This window comes from Bombus flavifrons, chromosome 15, assembly GCF_040668555.2.
Source record: "Bombus flavifrons isolate JBK064 chromosome 15, iyBomFlav1_principal, whole genome shotgun sequence".
NCBI lineage: Eukaryota > Metazoa > Arthropoda > Insecta > Hymenoptera > Apidae > Bombus > Bombus flavifrons.
The window spans coordinates 7553460-7573194 of record NC_138456.1 but is presented as its reverse complement, the minus strand read 5'-3'; the positions used below and the strand labels follow the sequence as shown (position 1 = coordinate 7573194).

General features: G+C 47.5%; 1 protein-coding gene across 5 annotated transcripts in view; it reads right to left on the bottom strand.

Annotated features, from left to right (window-relative positions):
• Positions 1 to 19735, bottom strand: part of Kdm3 (Lysine demethylase 3) — a 229124-nt gene that overhangs the window by 71365 nt on the left and 138024 nt on the right. For all 5 annotated transcript variants that reach the window (XM_069129086.1, XM_069129089.1, XM_069129088.1 and 2 more), the window contains exon 8: positions 17110 to 19276. In XM_069129086.1, the coding sequence (XP_068985187.1) occupies positions 17110 to 19276 (2167 nt within the window). The remainder of the gene's footprint in view (positions 1 to 17109; positions 19277 to 19735) is intronic.

Below are 19735 nucleotides of genomic sequence, written 5' to 3'. Positions count from 1 at the left end.
CATTCCGAAGAAGTACGATGCTTGCTAGAGCCGCGTGACAAGAATCAGACACGTTATTTATTATACTTGTTTGACTTTCCGCGATCGCTAGTTACAAGAAACCAGCCCACGAGTAATTGCATATTTTTGCATCCGCTTGTTTTTTACATTTCACGTAACATGTCGCGATGCTCTCGTCAAGTTGTGTATCAATTACGTAAAAATTACAACGAGCTAAAAATACTCCCAGCAATTTTGCGGTCCTCCCGTTATAAAGAAACAAAAGAAAAAAAGAAGAAAAGAAATCTGAACAAGAAACGCGGCAGACCGTTAATTCCCGTCGTTATAAATAAACGTAAGGCAGCGATTCTAGTTATCGTCGGCTAATAGTCGCACGATTAGCCCCAGAAACGAGCCAAGGACGGGCACAAAGTAGCGAGAGAGACCAACTTTTACTTTCCGCAGTCAGGTCTCGAGGTTCTTCCGTGTTTCAAAAACGGCACGTGCCAACGGAATATCGCTTCGTTCGACGTACGTACGTACGTACGATACGTTGGTCGGCCGTTCCATTTCTCTAAACTCGGCCAAGGCAGGGTTGTGCGACTTATACGTTCGTCCACGACTAGTCATGCACGCCGATGACGACAACGCGATAGCGCTCCGTCGAGAGCCGAAGCAATTTGCATAGGATGCACGCGCACACAGCCTGACCTATTTGTAACGCGCGTAAATATCTTTCTAACCGTTGCCGGTTACCGTTGAAACGCGCGTGCAACGTTTAAAAAATCGCGGTAATGGAGCCGCTATCTGTCTACTTTTACCGCTTCGAACGGACGCTTGGAAAAAAGTTGCCAGTCAGCGGTACCTCGGTGGCGGGGGAGGGGACCGTTATTAAGAGATAATAAAGAGGCAATTTAGAGCTGTCGCGACAACACTCGTGTTTCTTTTTCGAGCATCGTTCAAGGTCAAGTGGATTGAGACACGTTGGAATTGCGCGCATGAACGGAGGGGGCAACGAAACTGCACTTTGTGGGTCACGTTCCTTCGTTCTCATCGATCATCCGTAGCGAGTATGCTTGTTCGCCAGAATCCTCCGAAGAAACAGAGGAAACGTATTCCTCGCTACGTACTTAAATGAAGAATAATTTGGGATCAATGAAATGAAAAGGAAGGAGAATTTAGAAGGCTGGAAATCGCGCCGGTGAAAATCTACGAAATCACTGCAAGAAATTTGCAATCGATCGTCACGGCAATTCTTGCAGTCGCAGCGTTGAAAAGAAAAAGAAAGAACGACCGTGTGCGACGATTTGAGAGTTCGAAAGCACAGCAGATAGGAGCTGGGGCGAGCAGTAGGGGACGGAAGGCTATATAAGGAGCGCCAGGGCACAAAGGAGAGGAAACGTCGTTGAAACGTACATACGTAACCACGCGAAGGGAACGCTCTCGAGTTTTGTTCGCTTTGTTCGCTCGATGAACACGCGTGTGCGTTCCTAAGCGGAAAAGGGAGTCGGTTTGTTGGCCGGCAAGCTGCACGGGCAAGAAACACGCTGCAAGAAGGACGCAGAGGCGAGATAGAGAAACTGGAACTCGAAGCTCGTTCCAGGGAAGACACACGCGAATCGGATTACGATCGTAAACGACATTACGCGTTATATTTCTATTTTCGTTCGAACCGTTTGCAACGAAAGAAGCTTACGCAAGGATATTCACAAAATAGTGTGTAACTCGTAAGAGTTGAAATGCAAGTTTTAGTTCTTTCTATGTATGTACGTAGCTACGACCCAATGGCCAATAATCAAGCACTACTTGCATCTCAATATCAGAATACGATATCAATACGAGATTTTGGGACGGCAGAGAATTTACGGTATTAGGTTGTCCGGAAAGTGTCCTTTTACAGACACGTCTTTTACAACGATGCATCTTTATACAAACGTGAAACCTAATCTATCAAACGTTGTGATCTTTATCTTGATAGAACAGAATGGATCATATGTAATTCGATAAAATGATATGAAACGTTGTGCATCCATTATCTCCTTATAAAATGTAAGAAGCTTTTGGGACGACCTAATACATTTGGCCACGTATTTCCATATTCAAAGGTATCGTCTCTTTGGTCGTAACCTTATTTCCTGCTGTCTCATACGTTTTCGTGTGGTGAAAAAATATATAAGAATGTACGATTAAATGAATCAATGTTTCTCGATTAATGCGACGAGTAGGCTTTTCGATACTCGTTATCGGCGTTGTAGGTGGTCGATTAAATCGATAGAGAACTGGCGAGAACTGTCAAAGACAGGGATCTGTCTGTAGAAAGTTATCCAAGTAGCGGGGGTAATTAAACGCGAAAGACAAGAGAGAAACGGCGTTAACTCGTTCCCCGCTCCCTATCTTTTCGCGTAATAACAGTTTCACTTCTATTACACGTTGCTGGTTTACGTGTGCACGGCGTAACTCGCGATGAGTCACGCTTGTCTTTTACGTATGCAGCCAGGTCAGGTCTGTGAGTTTTTCTTCGCGATGTTTACCTCGAGCTGCGACTCCAGGTTAACGATATTTTAGATAATTGGAGGAAACTCGTTTACCTAGTTCTCTCTTTGCATTTTCCCTACGAAATCGCTGACATTTTACTAAAATCTCTAAACTCCAGAGCCTCGGTCAACTTCTCAACGTTTCTCCGGCCGTTGGTCGTCTGTCTGTTTTTCACAAGTTTCTAAGTAATCTACGATGTTCCTAACGACTTTCAATCATAGCCGAGGATGAGCCGAAGGCAGTTGTAATTTCCAAAATCGGTTTCCAGATCACAGCCTTCTTAATATCCGACCCTTAATTCCAACGTCCATTAACTGGCAACAAATTACAGGCACCGGCCTTCTACCAAATTTTCCAACGCCATATAAACACCACCGTCCGGTTTGTGCAATTTGTTTGCCAGAATGGAGGCCGGAAAGCCTCTGGTCCGTCCCTGGCCGCAAATCTTGCAACTCTATCCTCGCTCTGCCGTAGGAACCCGACTACAGGCTGGTAATGGGTTCAGACGGGCTCTCCGATCCCTCGAAACCACACGACCAACGCACGAGGAGACGCTGAAAAAACCTAATAACCTGCTGTCTATCGCGATGGACATCGACAGATGAGAACGCGCGTCGAAGAAAGAGAAAAAGAAAAGAAGGAAAGGGTTATTCAAGTCTTTGCGATTAATTTACGATAGCGTAGGACGATTTGTAAAATTTGTGGAATGCGTTCGAGATCAACGATCCGGACGATGAGTCACGGAATATTTCCCGAGGATTCAACCGTCTGTGTCGTCTGCAGATATTTACATTATCGATCAACAGGATTGGAAATAAATTCGCTGGGACAGAGAAGCGAGATGTACGATAAGAGCCTAAAGTAGGAAACAGCCATCGATCTGGTAAGAAGACAGGTCTAGTCGATCTACTGACATTCAATAAAATTCAAAATATGTCAGAAACAAGATGATCAAAATACCAAAATATAAATGAAATCCACAGAAGCTACTCGGTCAGGAGGAAAAATATTATCAAAATACAGCTATCTCGGGCGCGTCGAATTAAAAAGGCAGATAAATTTCGCGAGATTTGCGACACGTTCGTCTGGATCGCGTTAAATTTAAACCGGCTACGAAAAGGAGAGAAAGAGAAAAAGAGAGAAAGAGAGAGAGGGAGGGAGAGGCTACCCATCGTGGGTAGAGGCTGACGGCCGATGCCGATGCCGATGGCGATGGTCTATCTGTTGCGAAGAGGCGGCCACGGAAGGTGGAGGGAAGACAGGATCGGTCGTTTGGTCTGTCGAGGCAGAAACATGACGAAGGAGGAGAACGGCGAGGAAGGGAAAACCGGTTCGACAGGTTCGGCTCCCATTTACCTGACCATGTAGCGCCTACCTACGTTCGGACATTATGTATTATGCAGTCTGGCTGTATGTGTAACGCATAACTACGGTGTGTATCCGGCGAGCGAGGAAGAAAAAGAGTGCGGAGGGGACGGGGACCTGGATCCGAGGGAAAGGAGAGAAAAGGAAGAGAGCAGACCGCAAAGGTTCGTGGCTCACGATGAAAGCGGACCGTGTTTGACCTCCAGGCTGATCTTCACTCTCGTCCGGCGGTATTCCATCTTTCGACTTACCGACAATCTTTCATGTTTGCACTGCGAAAATTGACCGTTTTGTTTCCTTTTCTTTTCATCCGTTCCACCCGTTCCAGTCGTTCTTTTTACCCTGATCGATGTTGCTTTCGTTGGATCCGACTGTTTTCGTTGAATGGCGAAAATCTTCGATCCGAAGATCGCCTCGCGAGTGCAAAACGCAACAGCATCGAAATCGAAAACACGTTCCGAAGCGTCAGCCTACTTTCTCGCGTAGAATCGTTTGCTCGCGAGTAGAAGATGAAGCGGAGCGATAAAGCGCCGTTATGTTAATTGGCCCGCCGGGGCGTTGCGTCTCGAGATTAATTTACCCCAGAAAGATGGTATCGCCGCGCCAATTACCGTATCCAGAGGCCGTAATTCGTTGCGCTAGAGGTGTGCAAGTTTAGGTGGCTCGTACCGTCGTCTCTTCGACTTTTCATTCCTCCATGACTCACACACCGTCTCCCGTCTACCTTCCCTAACCTTAGTGCCGCTTCGAAGTCCAAGATACACAGTGGCTTGCGAAAATCTCAACGTTAAATCTTCTTTTATGTACGTAACGCTATTTTCTTTGTAACCGAAACTGATAACACGGATCGGTCGTAAATTTTATAAACGCGAAGATAAATGACGATAAATTCACTTGTCTCTGATATCGATGTCAATAAAATTTCGAAATGTTCCATACAAGTACAGATGACACATCCATGGCAGAAGAGTTTCAAGAAGCCTCCAAATACTTGCATGAGTCACGCCACGTTATATCAAAAGGGGTAGAAACGAGGGAAGAAGGAACGAGAAAAGAGTACGAGAGAATGGCGCACGAAACGGAGTGGCTTCTGTTGGCCTAGCAATTTCGAGAGAATCGTTCCATCCCGCTTTAACGCGAGGTTCCTCGAGCTCTCGAGCCGCGAGACACGCCACTTGGTATTCCGCTGGGCGAAGCAAAAGCGGCGCTCGCGCAGGCATTCCGCTGGAACGTGCTAGGCATCAGCCCCTACCCCCGTGTCACTCTCTCTCTTTCTCTCTCTCTCTCTCTCTCTCCATGCTTCGACTCACTTGTGTGAACAAATTCTGGATTCTGAGCGCGCGCGCTACGTCCCCCAAACGGGGGAAGGGATTACGAGGATGGCCGGATGAGCCAACTTCTACCGACAACTTCCGCCGGTTTGGAGGCTGTCGTCCGCTAATTCTGCGCGATCGTCGCGATTCTACGAGGAATTTCGAGCGAATTCCAAAACCATGAGCGTATTATACGCGACGTAATAACCAGCTGTGAATAATTACACAGGGATTTTAAGAAGATGGTTGAGGAGTGCAGGATGGACCGAGTGCATCTGTAACCCAGAATACTCGCTTCCAGTCACGAATCGAGTGCTGTTCGAACCAGACAGAGAAGGAGGGAGGAAAGTTTGCGGAGAGACGAGTCGAGGCGAGTCGAATAACTGGTTGTTCCAGTTTCTGGCGTTACGTTTGACGCTGGATACCCCGGCCAGTGCGACCGGTATTGGTATGAACGAGGATATTCCGCGACCGCGTTTTCAATGAAAATATCAACGATCGATGGCAGACTAAGTATAGTACGGTCGTTGACTAGATCGTCTTCCGAGATACAGGTTGCTATCAAAGCCAATTAAATTACCGATGTTCAACATTAAATAGCTTCAGCGCAATCTCGAAGATACAGAAACTTTTGCTCGGTAAAAAGAAGCACAGCTTCGATATCGTTTCTAGAGATCCTCGACAAAATAGGATGTTTAAAAAGGTTCTGTCACGTTCTCGAGAGAGACAGATCCTTTCTAATTTCTACAAAATTCCAATAGACTTATTGCTTTTAAAATTCGAACGACTCACTGTACACATATCGATACAGATAGCGAACATGTACCAGAGGAAATGAGAAATACTATGTTCTCTTTGCTTGTTCTCGTTAAATCAATTCATTTCCCCGGGGAAAATTACGACGTGAAAAGAATCACAATATTCACTCGCGATCTGTTGCAATTTAAGCGAACGGCAGTGCCGAGCTTTGTAAAAATAGAACGAAAAGTTAACAGAAAAATATTCCTGGAGGAATTCAACGCCAATGCCAAAACGCGATATCAAAGTGGAACTCTTTTCCACGTTGAATAAGACGCGCTATTATTAAAAGGCCGAAGTGTCGAGAATCGTTCCCCATCTTGTTTTTCCTAGCCGTGAAACGCAAACAACCGACGTGCACCAGCGATCTCGAAAACGAATTCAGTCGGTCGGTTTATCTCTCGATCCGTTTTTCTTTCCAGCCCCGACACACTTTGGAACTTTGCGTCCCCTTTATAGCGCGCCAGCGAGGTTTACTGACATTGTTACGACCGGGTTAGTCGCGAATCGATTTGAATTTCGTCGCAGTCACGATTCACCAGCAATTCCTGTTCCTTCCTCTTCTCCGCCATCTCTCTAACGACCCACTGTCACAAACCAGTTAGTTTTTTCTCCGAGATATTATCGTCGTCTAACCGCAGCTGAAGTTTCATCGATGTTTCCGTCACGTTTTAACACGCATTTTTCATCGATGTTCGTCAACCGTACTTTGTTCGTTTCGTATCGGTTCGCGTGTTATTCGCGAACGCGACGAATATATTACGCGCGCAACGTCTTCAACTTTTATTAGCATTATAAATATTTCCCCATATTACAGTTACCTTCCGCCGTATGTAAAATAGTTGCGTAACTTTCGAGAACCGTTTGCGAGTTTATTACGAAACAGTAGTACTCGTAAAATGTTTGCGAACATCGTTGTTCCGAAACACCGTTCGCGAACAGGTTTGTTGACGAGTACTTCATACATTCTCGGGAATCCAGCGTTCGCGAATTCTTGGAAAATTATCTGGACCCACGTCCTTGGCTGCGATTCTGGATTTACTTTGCAAAGAGCCAACATGTTTCCCTTTCCTCCGACTCTCCACCCACCGAAAATCTGTTTCACCACCTACGTTTCGCTCTCTCTCTCTCTCTCTCTCTCTCTCTCTCTCTCTCGCTCTCTTCTTGAACCTCTGGCCTTTTCTTTCTCCATGTTCGCTTCTGTGCGCGTGCGACTCGGTCTCGCCGTTTTTCCCCTGCGACGACTCTTCGATCGCTCCCGTTCGTCCGTGACGACCTCGATGCTAGGCTACAGCGTGTATTTTTAGAGGCGACGTTCGCGTCCGTGCTGTTCTAGCGAAAAACTTCTCGATCTCGATGCGATCCCGAGACCAAAGACGTTATGGTCAGACCGGTGTCGCGTTCGTAAACGCTGACCGAATATAGAATCCCGTGAAATTCGTTCTTTACCGCCGGACATCGACTACGGATCTGCAGATCGATATTCACGAATCGGAGAACGCTATAGAATAGATGATCGCGTGGAGCTCTGTTCGCGATTTCCAGCTAATTAGTCGCTTCGTACTGTAAGATCTTTACTATGGTTAGTTTACTTACAATAAATGGATTAAACAGATGTTGGTTAAACAGGAAACGACGGTTGTTCAAAGTGAACTAATCACAATAACGTATTATAACTAAGACAACTAGATAGTTACTTTGCAACTCTTGTCACCACGGATCCAACGCTAACTCTCACGCGGGTCACACTCTCTTGATAACGCAACTAACACTCTTTGACTTCTCAACTAACACTGACTGCTAACACGTTGACTGTCGCTCGTGTTCTCAACGAAATCTCCTTCAGGCCACCAGTGTGGTACAGATTATCCCGACCAAATGGTTTCTTATGTCAGTACAATTAGAAAAGGAATCAAATGGTACCGAAAACTTGGCATTCAACTCCTTCCGGCAATTTCTCTTCTAAACGTTTTGACGGTTTAGAAAATTGCAACAAACAAGGATGTAAATATTAGGATTATTAGCTGGAAAATTATTAGGCTTGTCTGAAAATACAAAAAATCCTTGTCTTCCACGGAGTTGGCATAATATCGTCGTTCGGAAAAATGATTCCGGAAGAAGCATCAGACGCGCATGCAAACTATGTTATGCTGATAAAATACGTCGAACCCGATCAAAGACACGAGAGAATTGAAAGAAAACAACTTAATGTCCAAATTGTCCCGACCATCCTCAGCTTTCTATAGAATGCTTTAAAGTTTTACATTCTAAATAATTTTCTGAATAAACCATTTTCGTATTACTTTTAGAACAATTCAATAGTTTTATTATTTCCTCTGGAATATCTTACCAAATACCTACGACGATTCTTCGCGAGTAGTCAAATAAGCGTCACCCGAATACGGGTGATGCGGCTCGAGCGGTAACTTTGCTGTCACCCGAATATGGGTGACACGGCAGTCAACAACTTTGTCTTTTGTCTTAGCACGCACGTGTTCCGCAACCGCTCGTGGCCAGAGTCACGTAGGGCTTTTCCGCGAAACTATTCGATCGAAGAACCCACGATACATTGTTGGGCCTGTCGGCACTTTGGCTGTCTCGCGACATTGTTTCTATCTCTTAGGCCTTTCGTCCACGATACTACAGTACGAATAAGTTGATTATCAGTCTCGAATGTAGAAATTCCTAGCTGAATGTCTATAGGTCAAAGTTTACTTGTATCGTGAATAAATCACATACACATGGAAGAAGGAAGAGCTGAACGCGTCGCGGAAACGAACATGAGGAATTTCGGGCAACAATTTGCCGATTTATCGCTGCTACTAATTCGACAAGTTACAAGTTATACGTCGGACCACAGTTTTACAACTTTTTTACATCAAATGGCATAATCAGGTGACTTGCGATTCGTAAAATTTCGTTTCTTTTAACCTCGAGCTAGTTAACGTCGCGCAAGGCTATCTATCGATGCAAACCAATGACTCGTAATTTACGACACGTAAAATTCGGCCAACGTTGGTTCAATTCGCTAGTGAGAATGGACAGAGAGGAGAACTTCTGAAGCTTTTTCTTTATCGAATTTATTATCGAATTACTGTGTCCCTTGACTGGTTCGAATAAACGAGGTTCCATCGTGTCTGAAACTCTACTAAAGCAAGGACGTGCGACTAATATGTCGTCGACCACGAGAATGTTAACGCTCGGATAGGAAGAATAATCTACGCAGTTTCGAAGTTGAAAAATTCCTGAAAGTCCAGACACCCCAGTGGTCGTAAAGCTTGCCGCCGTTAAACAGCGTTCCACCTTCTCTCCGACACGATCGTTTCGTTAACTTTACCCGTGGAACGCGGCACAAGGAGAGGATGAGGAGAGAAGGGAGATGCGCGATGAGGAAGTTTGTTGCAAAGTTTATGCGATTTCAGGCTGGAGCCGAAGAGAGATGGAATTGCGGGGCCGCGTACGGTTTTATGGGCCGTTCCGTTTTACTTTCCTCGTAAAAAATGCCCGGGCCGTCGTTACTCTCGTTCGAAAAAGCTGGACCGAAGAGAGTCAGAGCCCTCTCGTCGATTAAAGTCGAGCAAGCGTGACGGTTCGCGTAAACAGACGTTCGCGCCAGGCTAAACGCTCGATCGCGTGCCTCTGCAATTAACAATTATCGAGAAATTTCCACGATACCGTCCACAATACCGTTCTTTGTTAACACAAACAGGGCGAATTATATCTTGATTCCTATTTATATTTTTGTCGGGCGACAGGCCGCTGGAAAATCGCAGTTAAAGCTTTTAAAGCGGCTTTCTGTGCGAACGACACGTACCACGGGAAATAGTCGTGCCACGTGTTTCGCCATGATAAATATTTATTCGCCTTTGTTGTATGGAATCGGAGGCCGGCGTAAAAAGGCCAATAAAATGGCGATAAATGTCGGATCGCTCGATGCACAGTGTTCTTTGACTGGCATGTTTGAAATCCTTTGGAAACCACGTTCCAAGATGTCGAATAGGGATGTACAGGTTTTTGATAGAATCAGTATTTTGTAGCATATACGCGATAGTTCGAGTGAAGATACGACCGAGATCGTAAAAATTCTTCGTGTATCGGAACGAAAGTATTCGGCAGAAATCCGAGCGGATAACTTCGGTCGAAAAGGTACGAAGAATCAATGTGCTTTTGGTGGAAAATCATCGTCGTGTTCCTTCGAACGGGAATATTTCGGAAGAAACGGCGATCGCATTTAACGGCGCCACGCGTATCACCAAACACGTTAATGGCAAGAATTAAACGCTAACGATTCGTAACGCGCCACTTGTCTCCTGCAACGTTTCTTCCAATAGCAACCGAAGAGAAAAGGGAGAGACGCGAGTTCTAAATATAATGCATTGGGTGCACGAAGTTTCACGTGACGCACACCTGCCACTGACACGTCATCAGGAGCTAGTCGTCTTCGTGGACGACGTAACCTGTTATAAGGATTGCGTGCGACACGCACCGTGCCAATACGTGCGAGCCAGATGACGGTGTTTTCCAGTTAATCAAAATCCCAAGACCAAGTATCCGACCTTGGAATCTGTCTCTCGATAGATTAAGCCGAAGCTTCGCGAAGAGTTTGTTTAATGTGGACGACAAGTTGCCGAGTAGCAGAATCGAAGCAGACATTGGCGAACGTTTGATCGTCGTTACGCGACGAGAGGAAAAAATCGCGCAAAACATCTTCACATCGTTCTTTCATCGACGCAATTGAAGCAACTTGGTTTCGCGATGGATCGTTCTGAATACATTGGATAGAAAAGAGAAGAGCACGGAGGAGCATCGCGTGGTCCTCGCTAGTAATTATTGACCCGTGGTGACTCACTAGGTTGAGGACCTTTATGATCCACGCTAATGGGCTCGCCACTTCAGCCACTCGGAGGAACACGCAGTTAGGCATCCACACGGACGAGCACGCGAGCGCGAGGAAGGAGCGCGCGTGCATCACGTGTGCGTGACGCGTTTTATGGCTCTCGGCCACGCAAATCTCGTTGCGCGTTCTTCCACTCGTGAAAAGCCTCGACCTAGCCCTCTCTCCTCTCTCCTCTCTCCTCTTTCCACGACGAAAGAAAGGGTTGGATGGCACGCTCGTCTTTCTAATGGTCTCTCGAATTAGAAACCATCGCTTCATTTTCCTTTGCTGACTGTGCAGGATGGATCGTTACCCACGAGCACTCGCCATTGCATCGTTCGGTCTTCTTGATGAAAAATTTACCAAGTCGAGGAAATTCGTCGCTTGCTTCGTCGAGCTTCTGGTGGACAGATAAAACCGAAAATAGTGATTTTACCGATGTCAGCTGGTCTCGATTTCGTCTTTGTGGATACGATGGACAAATGCTTTTTCTCAGCGTTGCTCTGGTTTACGTTTTCCGGTTTAACACGGCCCGATAAGAGTTTTAATTAATTAGTCGGGATAGATGGTTAATTAAAATTGCAGCAGATGAAACACGTTGAGAATCGTTAATAGCGCTGTCGCATGCTCCGCATCGCTCGAGATCAGGCAACGTTTCAGGATCAAATATTTATGTCTGATCCGGCGCGTTTCTACCAGAACGTCGCTTCAATTATAGCAGATGAGCTATATATCCCGCGCATTATTATACGCCGGGCTATTTGTGTACACGATTTCGAGCCGAGAATACGGTCTCGAGGCTGGATTCCACTCGTTAAGTCACTGACCCGAATAGAGCCCACGTAGAAGGAAATAGGAAGTCATTGGCGCAACGCTGATTTTTCTCTCGACATGGGAGAGTTCAATCGAGCTGAACGAACCTTCGGAATCGGTTACACGCTGAATTTCCTCTTTCCCTCCACGTTCACCCTATTAACTTCGCAAGAGGTCTTTTCCACTGTCTTCTGCCTTTTCTTCCCTCGTTTATTTCTTTTTTCACTTCTTTTTCCAAATAGATTCTGCGAACCTTCTCCGTCAGATAATAAAACGACATCTGTCCTTGATCCGAGAACTCGGCTCGCTAACTTCAAAGACTAGAAAATATCACTTCTATCGTTTTTCGCGAGCTTCTAAACAATCATTTATCGACGTTTTGTATCTTCAAGATTGAGATATTCGTATCTACCGGAGAATATCGTCTGTAAGACGTGAAAATAAATGCATCGAGAACGACGAGTTTGCACGTTACGATATTCGTGTCAAAATCGTTGAAAGAAGACAGCGTTGCTTTGAAAAATTTTATTTCTATTTCAGGCAGTATTTTGCTATTCTCTGGTTGAGAGAAACGAAACACAACGTTAGCCGTAACAATAAGCGGTAACCGAGCCGAGTAATTTAATTAATAGCCGTTTGTTCGCGACGATCCCGCCAGACTTGGCAAGGTTTTTCCAACTACGTACGTGGTTAGAGGTCGAAGAAAAAGACGTTTATTAGCGCATACTGGTCTCGAGAAAATAGACGGTCGCTTATGAAAGGTACACCAGTAGATACACGTTCCAGATAACGTCAATAAGCATTGTTACTCGCAGCAACTTCTCGCGTCACGAGTGTAAAAACAGCGTGGCCGTAAAAAACCAGGCAGCTCGAAATTTCCTCGCGTATTTCCCTCCGACAGAATTAGCAGACGGATAGACAATAAACGCCGGCTATTTCCGCGGTCTCGCGGTAAAATAATCAAAGGTAACCGCAGACTCGCGAGACATAGCCAAAACTATTTTCTTTCCAGTTTCAATTTCCTTCTGTCTTTAAAACTGAATTTCAACATTTGGATTTTGGCCAGCTTTCTAGCTAGCTTTCACGGTGGCGTATAATCTGGCAACGGATTCGGCTTATTCACAGCGCGACAAGCGCCAATAGGTAGGTAATTACAAGCGAAGAGAAAGGAGCGCGAGACTTCGATAGAGGGAGCGAGAGGGAGATTTTGCACGCGTGTGCGTGACCAGCGTGCAAACCATCCGCGTTGATGGACGTGTGCCACGTGAACCGCATAACGACTGGCCATCATTGTCTGTGTTTCGCCCACATGGCCTTTGAACGTGTCCCCCGTCAGCCCGTGAGAGACGATAACGCGATGACCTCGAGATAAATTGCTCGTCCGCGGTGTTCAATGGCATCCCGAGCCGAACAAACGAAAGAAGAAAGTCTGCGCGTGATGGATACCAATTGGTTGCGTAATGAACTCATTCGAATCGTCAAAGAGGCGAAAGGACAATGCAGAGGCCAGCTACGTTCAACGAACGCAGCATTTTCGACTTCCAACCATTTTGTCCCGTCGTGCGCTTCTTCTCGCTGCTGTGATATTTCGCCACGTAATTAAACTTCTTCGTGTTTAACGTGTAGGGTGCAGCGAGTTACGCGTCTGTAAATCGATTCTACCCGCGACAGATCCTTCGTAACGTCGCGAACGCTGGAAAATTTAAACGTGAGAATGAAAGGAGACGAAACGGACGCGAAAGGAGATCAACGAACGCGTATCGCGCGGATAAGCGTGAACGCGATTGGCCGTAACGTGCTCCAAGGTAGCCAAACGAGAACCCGTTCAATGGAACGAGGCGTATTACCAAGAGGCAGGAGAAGGAGGGAGAGCGTAGCAGGGAGGAACAATTTAGGAAAAACTGCCAACGACCAGTAGCGAGACCATATTTCTATGCAGATGCGATCCTTGACGAGACTGGTGGCACTGTACACCGGGGAGAGCACCGGTGGTCTTTTCTTACTACTGCAGCCTGGCTACGTATTTTTATAGCTTCCTGGCGAGCATTCCTTTCCCTCCGTACCGGTTAGCGAACGGTCTTGGACGAGGTCTTCCAGCATGCAAGAACAAGTGGAGGAAGAAGATGTGCGCGAGAAGAAGAAGATAAAAAGACAAGTAGCCTGACCTTGTGCCCAAATGCCAGTTTCTGTCGCCACGAATCGTCGATCGCCTCCTTTCTGCTCACGGAAAGCTTTAGGAGGGAAGAACTTGCATAAGCGTTAAATCGCGCCAGTTACACGTAGGAGCCACGTAATCGGTCGTATTTGGAGCAGAATAACAGCAAGGCTATGCGCTCGTCGGAGGAAAAAGGGCGAAACTACGCGATGTTTTGCCGCAGTGTGTTTGTTCGATCGTTGTGCCCAGCCACTTGGCTCGATACCGCAACTGCGCCACCGACAGTTTCAAATCGTCGCGTTAATTCGAAGCAGGGGGAACGGAAGCTCGTTACCGAAATTTCCAAGCAGAAAGGGCGCCTCTGAGCTTCTACGGTATAGAAAAGAGGAGGAGGGAAGAGAGAGAGAGAGAGAGTGAAGCGAAAGTAGTCCGAGTTTCGCTCGGGTCGTAACCATACTCTCAACTTCGCGCCGTTAATTAAATCTTCGTCGTAGAACACGGCTGATACGAGGCGGAGTTAACTCCGCAACGTCTAACCGCTCTCCGCCGCATGCTTCCAGGAATCTGCTGAATTTCACGCGCTGCACCGCTATAACACGCTCGTACTTAGGTTTGTCGATCGCCTCCCGGCGATAAAGATCGGCGCGGTGAAGTTTCGTGGCTCACGTGAGGAGTCGTGATCTACGATGCACGAAAAGTAACGAAACTATCGAGAAAGTATACTGCTCGTTCGTTCGAGTTTCGAGTGCGGCACGGTGCGTTCCGCAGCGGCCGACATGAATATCATCCAGCCTAATGAAGATCTCGCGTGACATTGGAAAATACAGGCTGCAATCGGCCGAGATCTGGGCCTCGTGCGAACGATCTATCTTGGATACGCGTGCTTGCCGATCTTGCTGGAAAAATTATTCAAGGATAAGGCACGAGCTGGATTAACGTGCCTAGGAATATGCACGAAACCAATTTAGCGAAGCAGGAGGTTTAGAGCGGCGGTAGGTCCTGCTGTTGCAACACGGTTTTGTAGCGTGCAATCATTCGCAACGGGACGATATCAACTTGTTTTGTAGCAGAAGGAGCTGGAAGATCGACCCGTTGTTAATTATTAGCCTGCCTTCTCTCGATTCATGTACGTACTTGTTCGTTTGCTCGAGAATTAGCTTGTTTACGACAACACGAAGAAATCGTCGAGTTGTACAGTTGGTCGCAAAAATACCCGACGACGTTATTTCTTGCTGTACTTTATTACAGGACTATCAGAAGACCAGGAAACAGAGAAAAAGAAAGAGACGAGCGAAAGTAATTTGTCATTTTAGAAATATTTATTGCAATAGAAATTGTATTTAGTATAGCCGATACGAAATAGCGAAGCGGACAGTTTTGCCAGCAACTACAGATCCAGATCAATGTCTTCGCACAAAACAGAAGGGAAAATTTATTTACGCTCGACTAGAGACGCAAATACGATTCTGATAGCTTAAAATTGCCAGGACCTATGACTGTGAGGCAATTTACTCGATGACGTGCGTCGTTAAGTCGATGATAGGCGGCGGAAAGTGTGCGTAGGACGAACGACACGATTTCGACACCGTGATGAAACGAATTTACGCGACGACGATTCCTTTGCCTCCGTTACGCCACTTTTCCAACCAACGCTCTCATTCTCCAGAGTTTCGTGGGATATTTGGTGCTTTCGCTGACATAAATAAACGACCCGAAAGCGATCTGTGGTATGTACTCGAGGACTGGTTTATTTTCGTCGAAGCTGCCAGGAACAAACCAACAAACGAAGGGCGCTGTTCAATACCAATGTCGCGGAAGAACGCGTGGTCGCGATAGCTTGTCGACCGGGACACCCTCTTCTTCCCTGCACCAGATATGAGACTTCAGATCTTTAAACACACGCGTTTACGTCATAAAGTCTATTCGTAAACTTTGCAAGCAAATATTTTTGGAAGGTTGCATTTTTTCTTTTCGTAGACGATTCGTTGAAAGGCACGTTTGGAAATCTTCACGTTTTAATACACTCGCTGCTACCGATACACACACGTATCGCGTTGATTCTTAAAGTCTACTTGAAATGAAAATTATATTTCGATAGATATTAGTAAAACGTAGTGTTCAAATATTCGCTTTTAGTATTCGACCTACGTACTTGACTTTTACTACTTTTGCATATTTTACGCGAATAAAATGTTTGACCACAGACTCAACTGCTACATTTTAGCTTAATTTCGGTAAGATAATTTTGGAGGGGCAAACGCTGGATATTGTACAAGTACGTTCAAAATAACAGGATTTTTCATGAAAAAAAGAATTCGGAGGATTCGCGAATATGTTAACCTACAACGAGTTAAAAAGACCCTGACGATAGGACAAGAAGCTGAAGTTTGGTATTCTCGAGCGAAGAAGTTCACCGTCAAACTTCACCGAGTGGTCTTGAACCGTTCGACCCCGAGAGGGAAGTTCGTCGACGTTCGAGTCAGTGAACGATCTAGGCTTGTTTTATTTATATCGGAAAGCGAGGAATTTCGGGTCATTGGTTCGGTAGCAAAACCGTTGAATGGATTCGATCGGTAACAGCATCTTATCGCGATCACCCAACGGAAGTTGGCAGCAAGTCGCAGCTGCCGTCCGGAAACGCAGACAGGTAGACACTGCCACGTCCGTCTCCTTCCACCCTGGCTACTTTTTCGTCTCCTCCCCCTTATAGTCGGCAGTCACGCGAGAGAGCAAACAAAGAACGCTCGAAAGGCTGAGGTCGGGCAAGAAACGTTGCACGCAGCTGCCTTCGAGAGACATTCACTTCCCTGATGGCATTTCGTTTCCTGACCGAGCGGAATGCACGCAAGGTGCAAAAACAGCGCCGCTATTGAAACCGAGCCAAGCGAATCGAAATATCGCCCCGCTAGCTTCTCCGTCGTTGTCGATGGCCGTGCCAGAGAGTGCGAGTCCTTCGACGTTTCGGAAATCGCTTTGACGGTATTGACGACAGTGATTGCTATGTTTATCGAAAAGTTGCGCACGAAACTTTGAAATGGTTTACTGGTTGACGAGGTAAAAGAGAGTGTAGTTTCACAGACAATAGGTAAATTAGTAGGGTTGGCGATGGATACAACGAAGACGTTGTTTTACCGCATCTTCTAAATCAGATAGAAGAGCCGATTTTATGCAATTTGAATAAGGGCAATTCGACGAGCTCGTATCATCCTATCGTAAAGGTATTTCGTCGAGGGAACGTCGTAAATCTCGTAAGTGAAAATAGAGTTAAAACTCACCGAAGCATCCTCTCTCTCTCGACGATCTCCTCGGGAGTGGGTTGAGCAGGTCCGAGCAACGAGTGCGGTAGCGGCGGGTACCTCTGCGACCTCCAGAGCATTTCAGACGCAACGGCGGGATGATGATGACCAGGTGGCGGTGCGGGATTCTGGTAGCCTACCGGTGGAGCAGTTGCAGCGGCTGCCGCAGCCACAGCGGCCGCGGAGCTCGGTCCGGCGCTTGGAGGTGGTTGAGGATGCGCCATTAGTAAGGACGTGTGCTGGACGCTTTGCACGTGCCAGACTCTAGCTGGTGTGGCGGCCGCCGCTGGTGTCGAGGAGCTGGTGGTCTCGTCGACACTGAGCGCCGAGCTTCTGCTACCGCTCCTCTCGTCGCCAGAGCCGGCGCTCCTCAGGGAACTTACCCCGCTGTCGGAGCCGCTGTCCCCATAAGCTGCACTCGCGGCGCCGCTACCAGCCGCGGCTCCGACCGCTCGGATACCGACCGCTGCTGGCACACCAGCGAGCACTCCGCTTCCAGGTATCCCGGCCCCAGCCTCCACTTCCATGAGGCCGGCCTCATCGCCGCCCCTCGATGTGTGAGACTGCTGTTGCACCTCGAGGAGGCTCGACGAGGACAACTGATGATGATGCTGCGACTGCTGATGTTGCTGCTGCTGATGATGCGGACTGTTCGCTACCTGATGTTGATGCTGTAGCTGCTGCTGCTGCGGATGATGATGTATCACCGGACTACCGGTCGAGTAACGTTGCTGTTGATGATGATGCGGCGGCGTGTGGTGGTGATGCTGATGGTATTGCTGCAGGTGATGATGATGGTGACCAGCTACCGGCGGTGGCGGCTTGTTCAGTCTTTCGGCTAGAATGACAGGGCTCTCGTTGTGCCGATTTCGCTCCTGCTCCCGTTGCTGCTCCAGGAGCAGGCTCTGCCTGCCAGAGCCGCCGCCGCCGCTGCTACTAAGCGGACTCAGCCTCTCCAGCACGGAGCCTGAGTCCTGACTGCTCGACTCCAGCAGCTCGACCACCGATTCGACGCTCGCCGCCCTCGCGCCGCTCACGCTACCCACGCTATCCTCCGTGCCTAGCTCGGTAGTCAGCTCGGTTCTTCGCGAGCCACGCTCCTCTTCCTCCTCTTCCTGCTCTTCCTGCACTTCCTGCCCTTCCGGTTCCTCTTCTTGTCCCCGAGCACGATTTCGATGTTCCGGCTCGTCCCCGTCCTCCTCCTCGTCCTCGCGCTCGTCCTCGTCCTCGTCCTCGTCCTCGGCCTCGTCCTCTTCCTCCTCGACGCTCTTGTCGTTCGAGCCGGACTTTAACAGGCTCGCTTCGGCACCGCTGAGGACGCTGTCTTTGTCGACCACCACCGACGAGTCGAGCAGCGATCCATTCACCAACACCTGCTGTTCCTTGCCGTTCTCTCTGCCGCTATCTCCCTTACTTCCAAATCTTTCTTCCTTCTGATCCGCGTTCGATCGCCTCTGTTGAAGAACCGTGTCGCCTCCAGGGTCTACTACTTTGTTCGGAGGCGGAGGCTCTGGTTCTCTGTCTCGCTCCCTAGATTGACTCTCCTCGTTCTCCTCGAGCTTCTCGACCTCTCCCCCTTCGGCTCGCTCCTGCTTCCTTTCCTCCTCTTCCGTTTCCTCGAGATCCGACGCTATCTCCTCGCAACCTTTCCCACCTCCCTTTCGCTCGGATCTAAGCTTCCTACCGACCGGACTTGTCCTGAGCCTCTTAGTCAAGGGATCGCAGCGTTCCTGATCTTCGTCCTCCTCCTCGCCACGCTCGTCCTCCTCGAGTCTTCCACCTAGTCGTTCCTCTTTCTCGGCAGACTTTACGCCGCCCGAGTGCTCGGTATCTTCTTCCGCCTCTGTTTTCGTTTCCTGGCAACTGAGCCTCGGCCTTCGTCGCACAGGTCTCTGCGATGGACTCTCCACCGGACTCTTTACGGCGGTTCCACGTTTTCGCAGCTTCGACGCGCTGCTCGATGCGCTGTTCGCCTCTTCTAAGACGGTTCGTGGTATTCGATTGCTGGGCCTGCCGGAAGGTGGACCCTTGTTCTCCCGGTCTTCCTGCCTCGTCGATAAATTGCTTTCACCGTCTTTCTCTAGTCTCTCGCGACTCGCGCCCTCGCTCACGCGTCTTCGTCGGCTGTTGCGCGCCGAGTTCTTTTCTGAAACAATAATTGAATACCAGGTCAGTCGATCGATTTTTATAAAAACTGCTTCGCAACTTTAATTTGAAAATCACGTTCATCCTTACTTCGTTTATACGTAACAAATTAATGCTCGGCTTCGGATACACGATATTCTAATTTTAATCGAGCTTAATTTCAGTTATAATCAACGTATGTTCGGTATACATAATGCAATGACTCTGAATGAACGTTATTCTTTTTGTACGTACGAGGTAAATGAAAATTTCATAAGAATTCACGACATACTGCGCTGAAAAGTACATTTTGCACTCGTATTATTCACCATGGACCTCTTTTCCGACATTCCCTTCATTTATGTCATCCAAGGTATAATCATTCTTATCCATCACAGCGCTGTGTTTACGTGATAAGTGGAAGGTTGTTCGTGTACCCTTGTTCGTTCTTGTCGATTAAGGTCGATCGATCGAGCGTCGT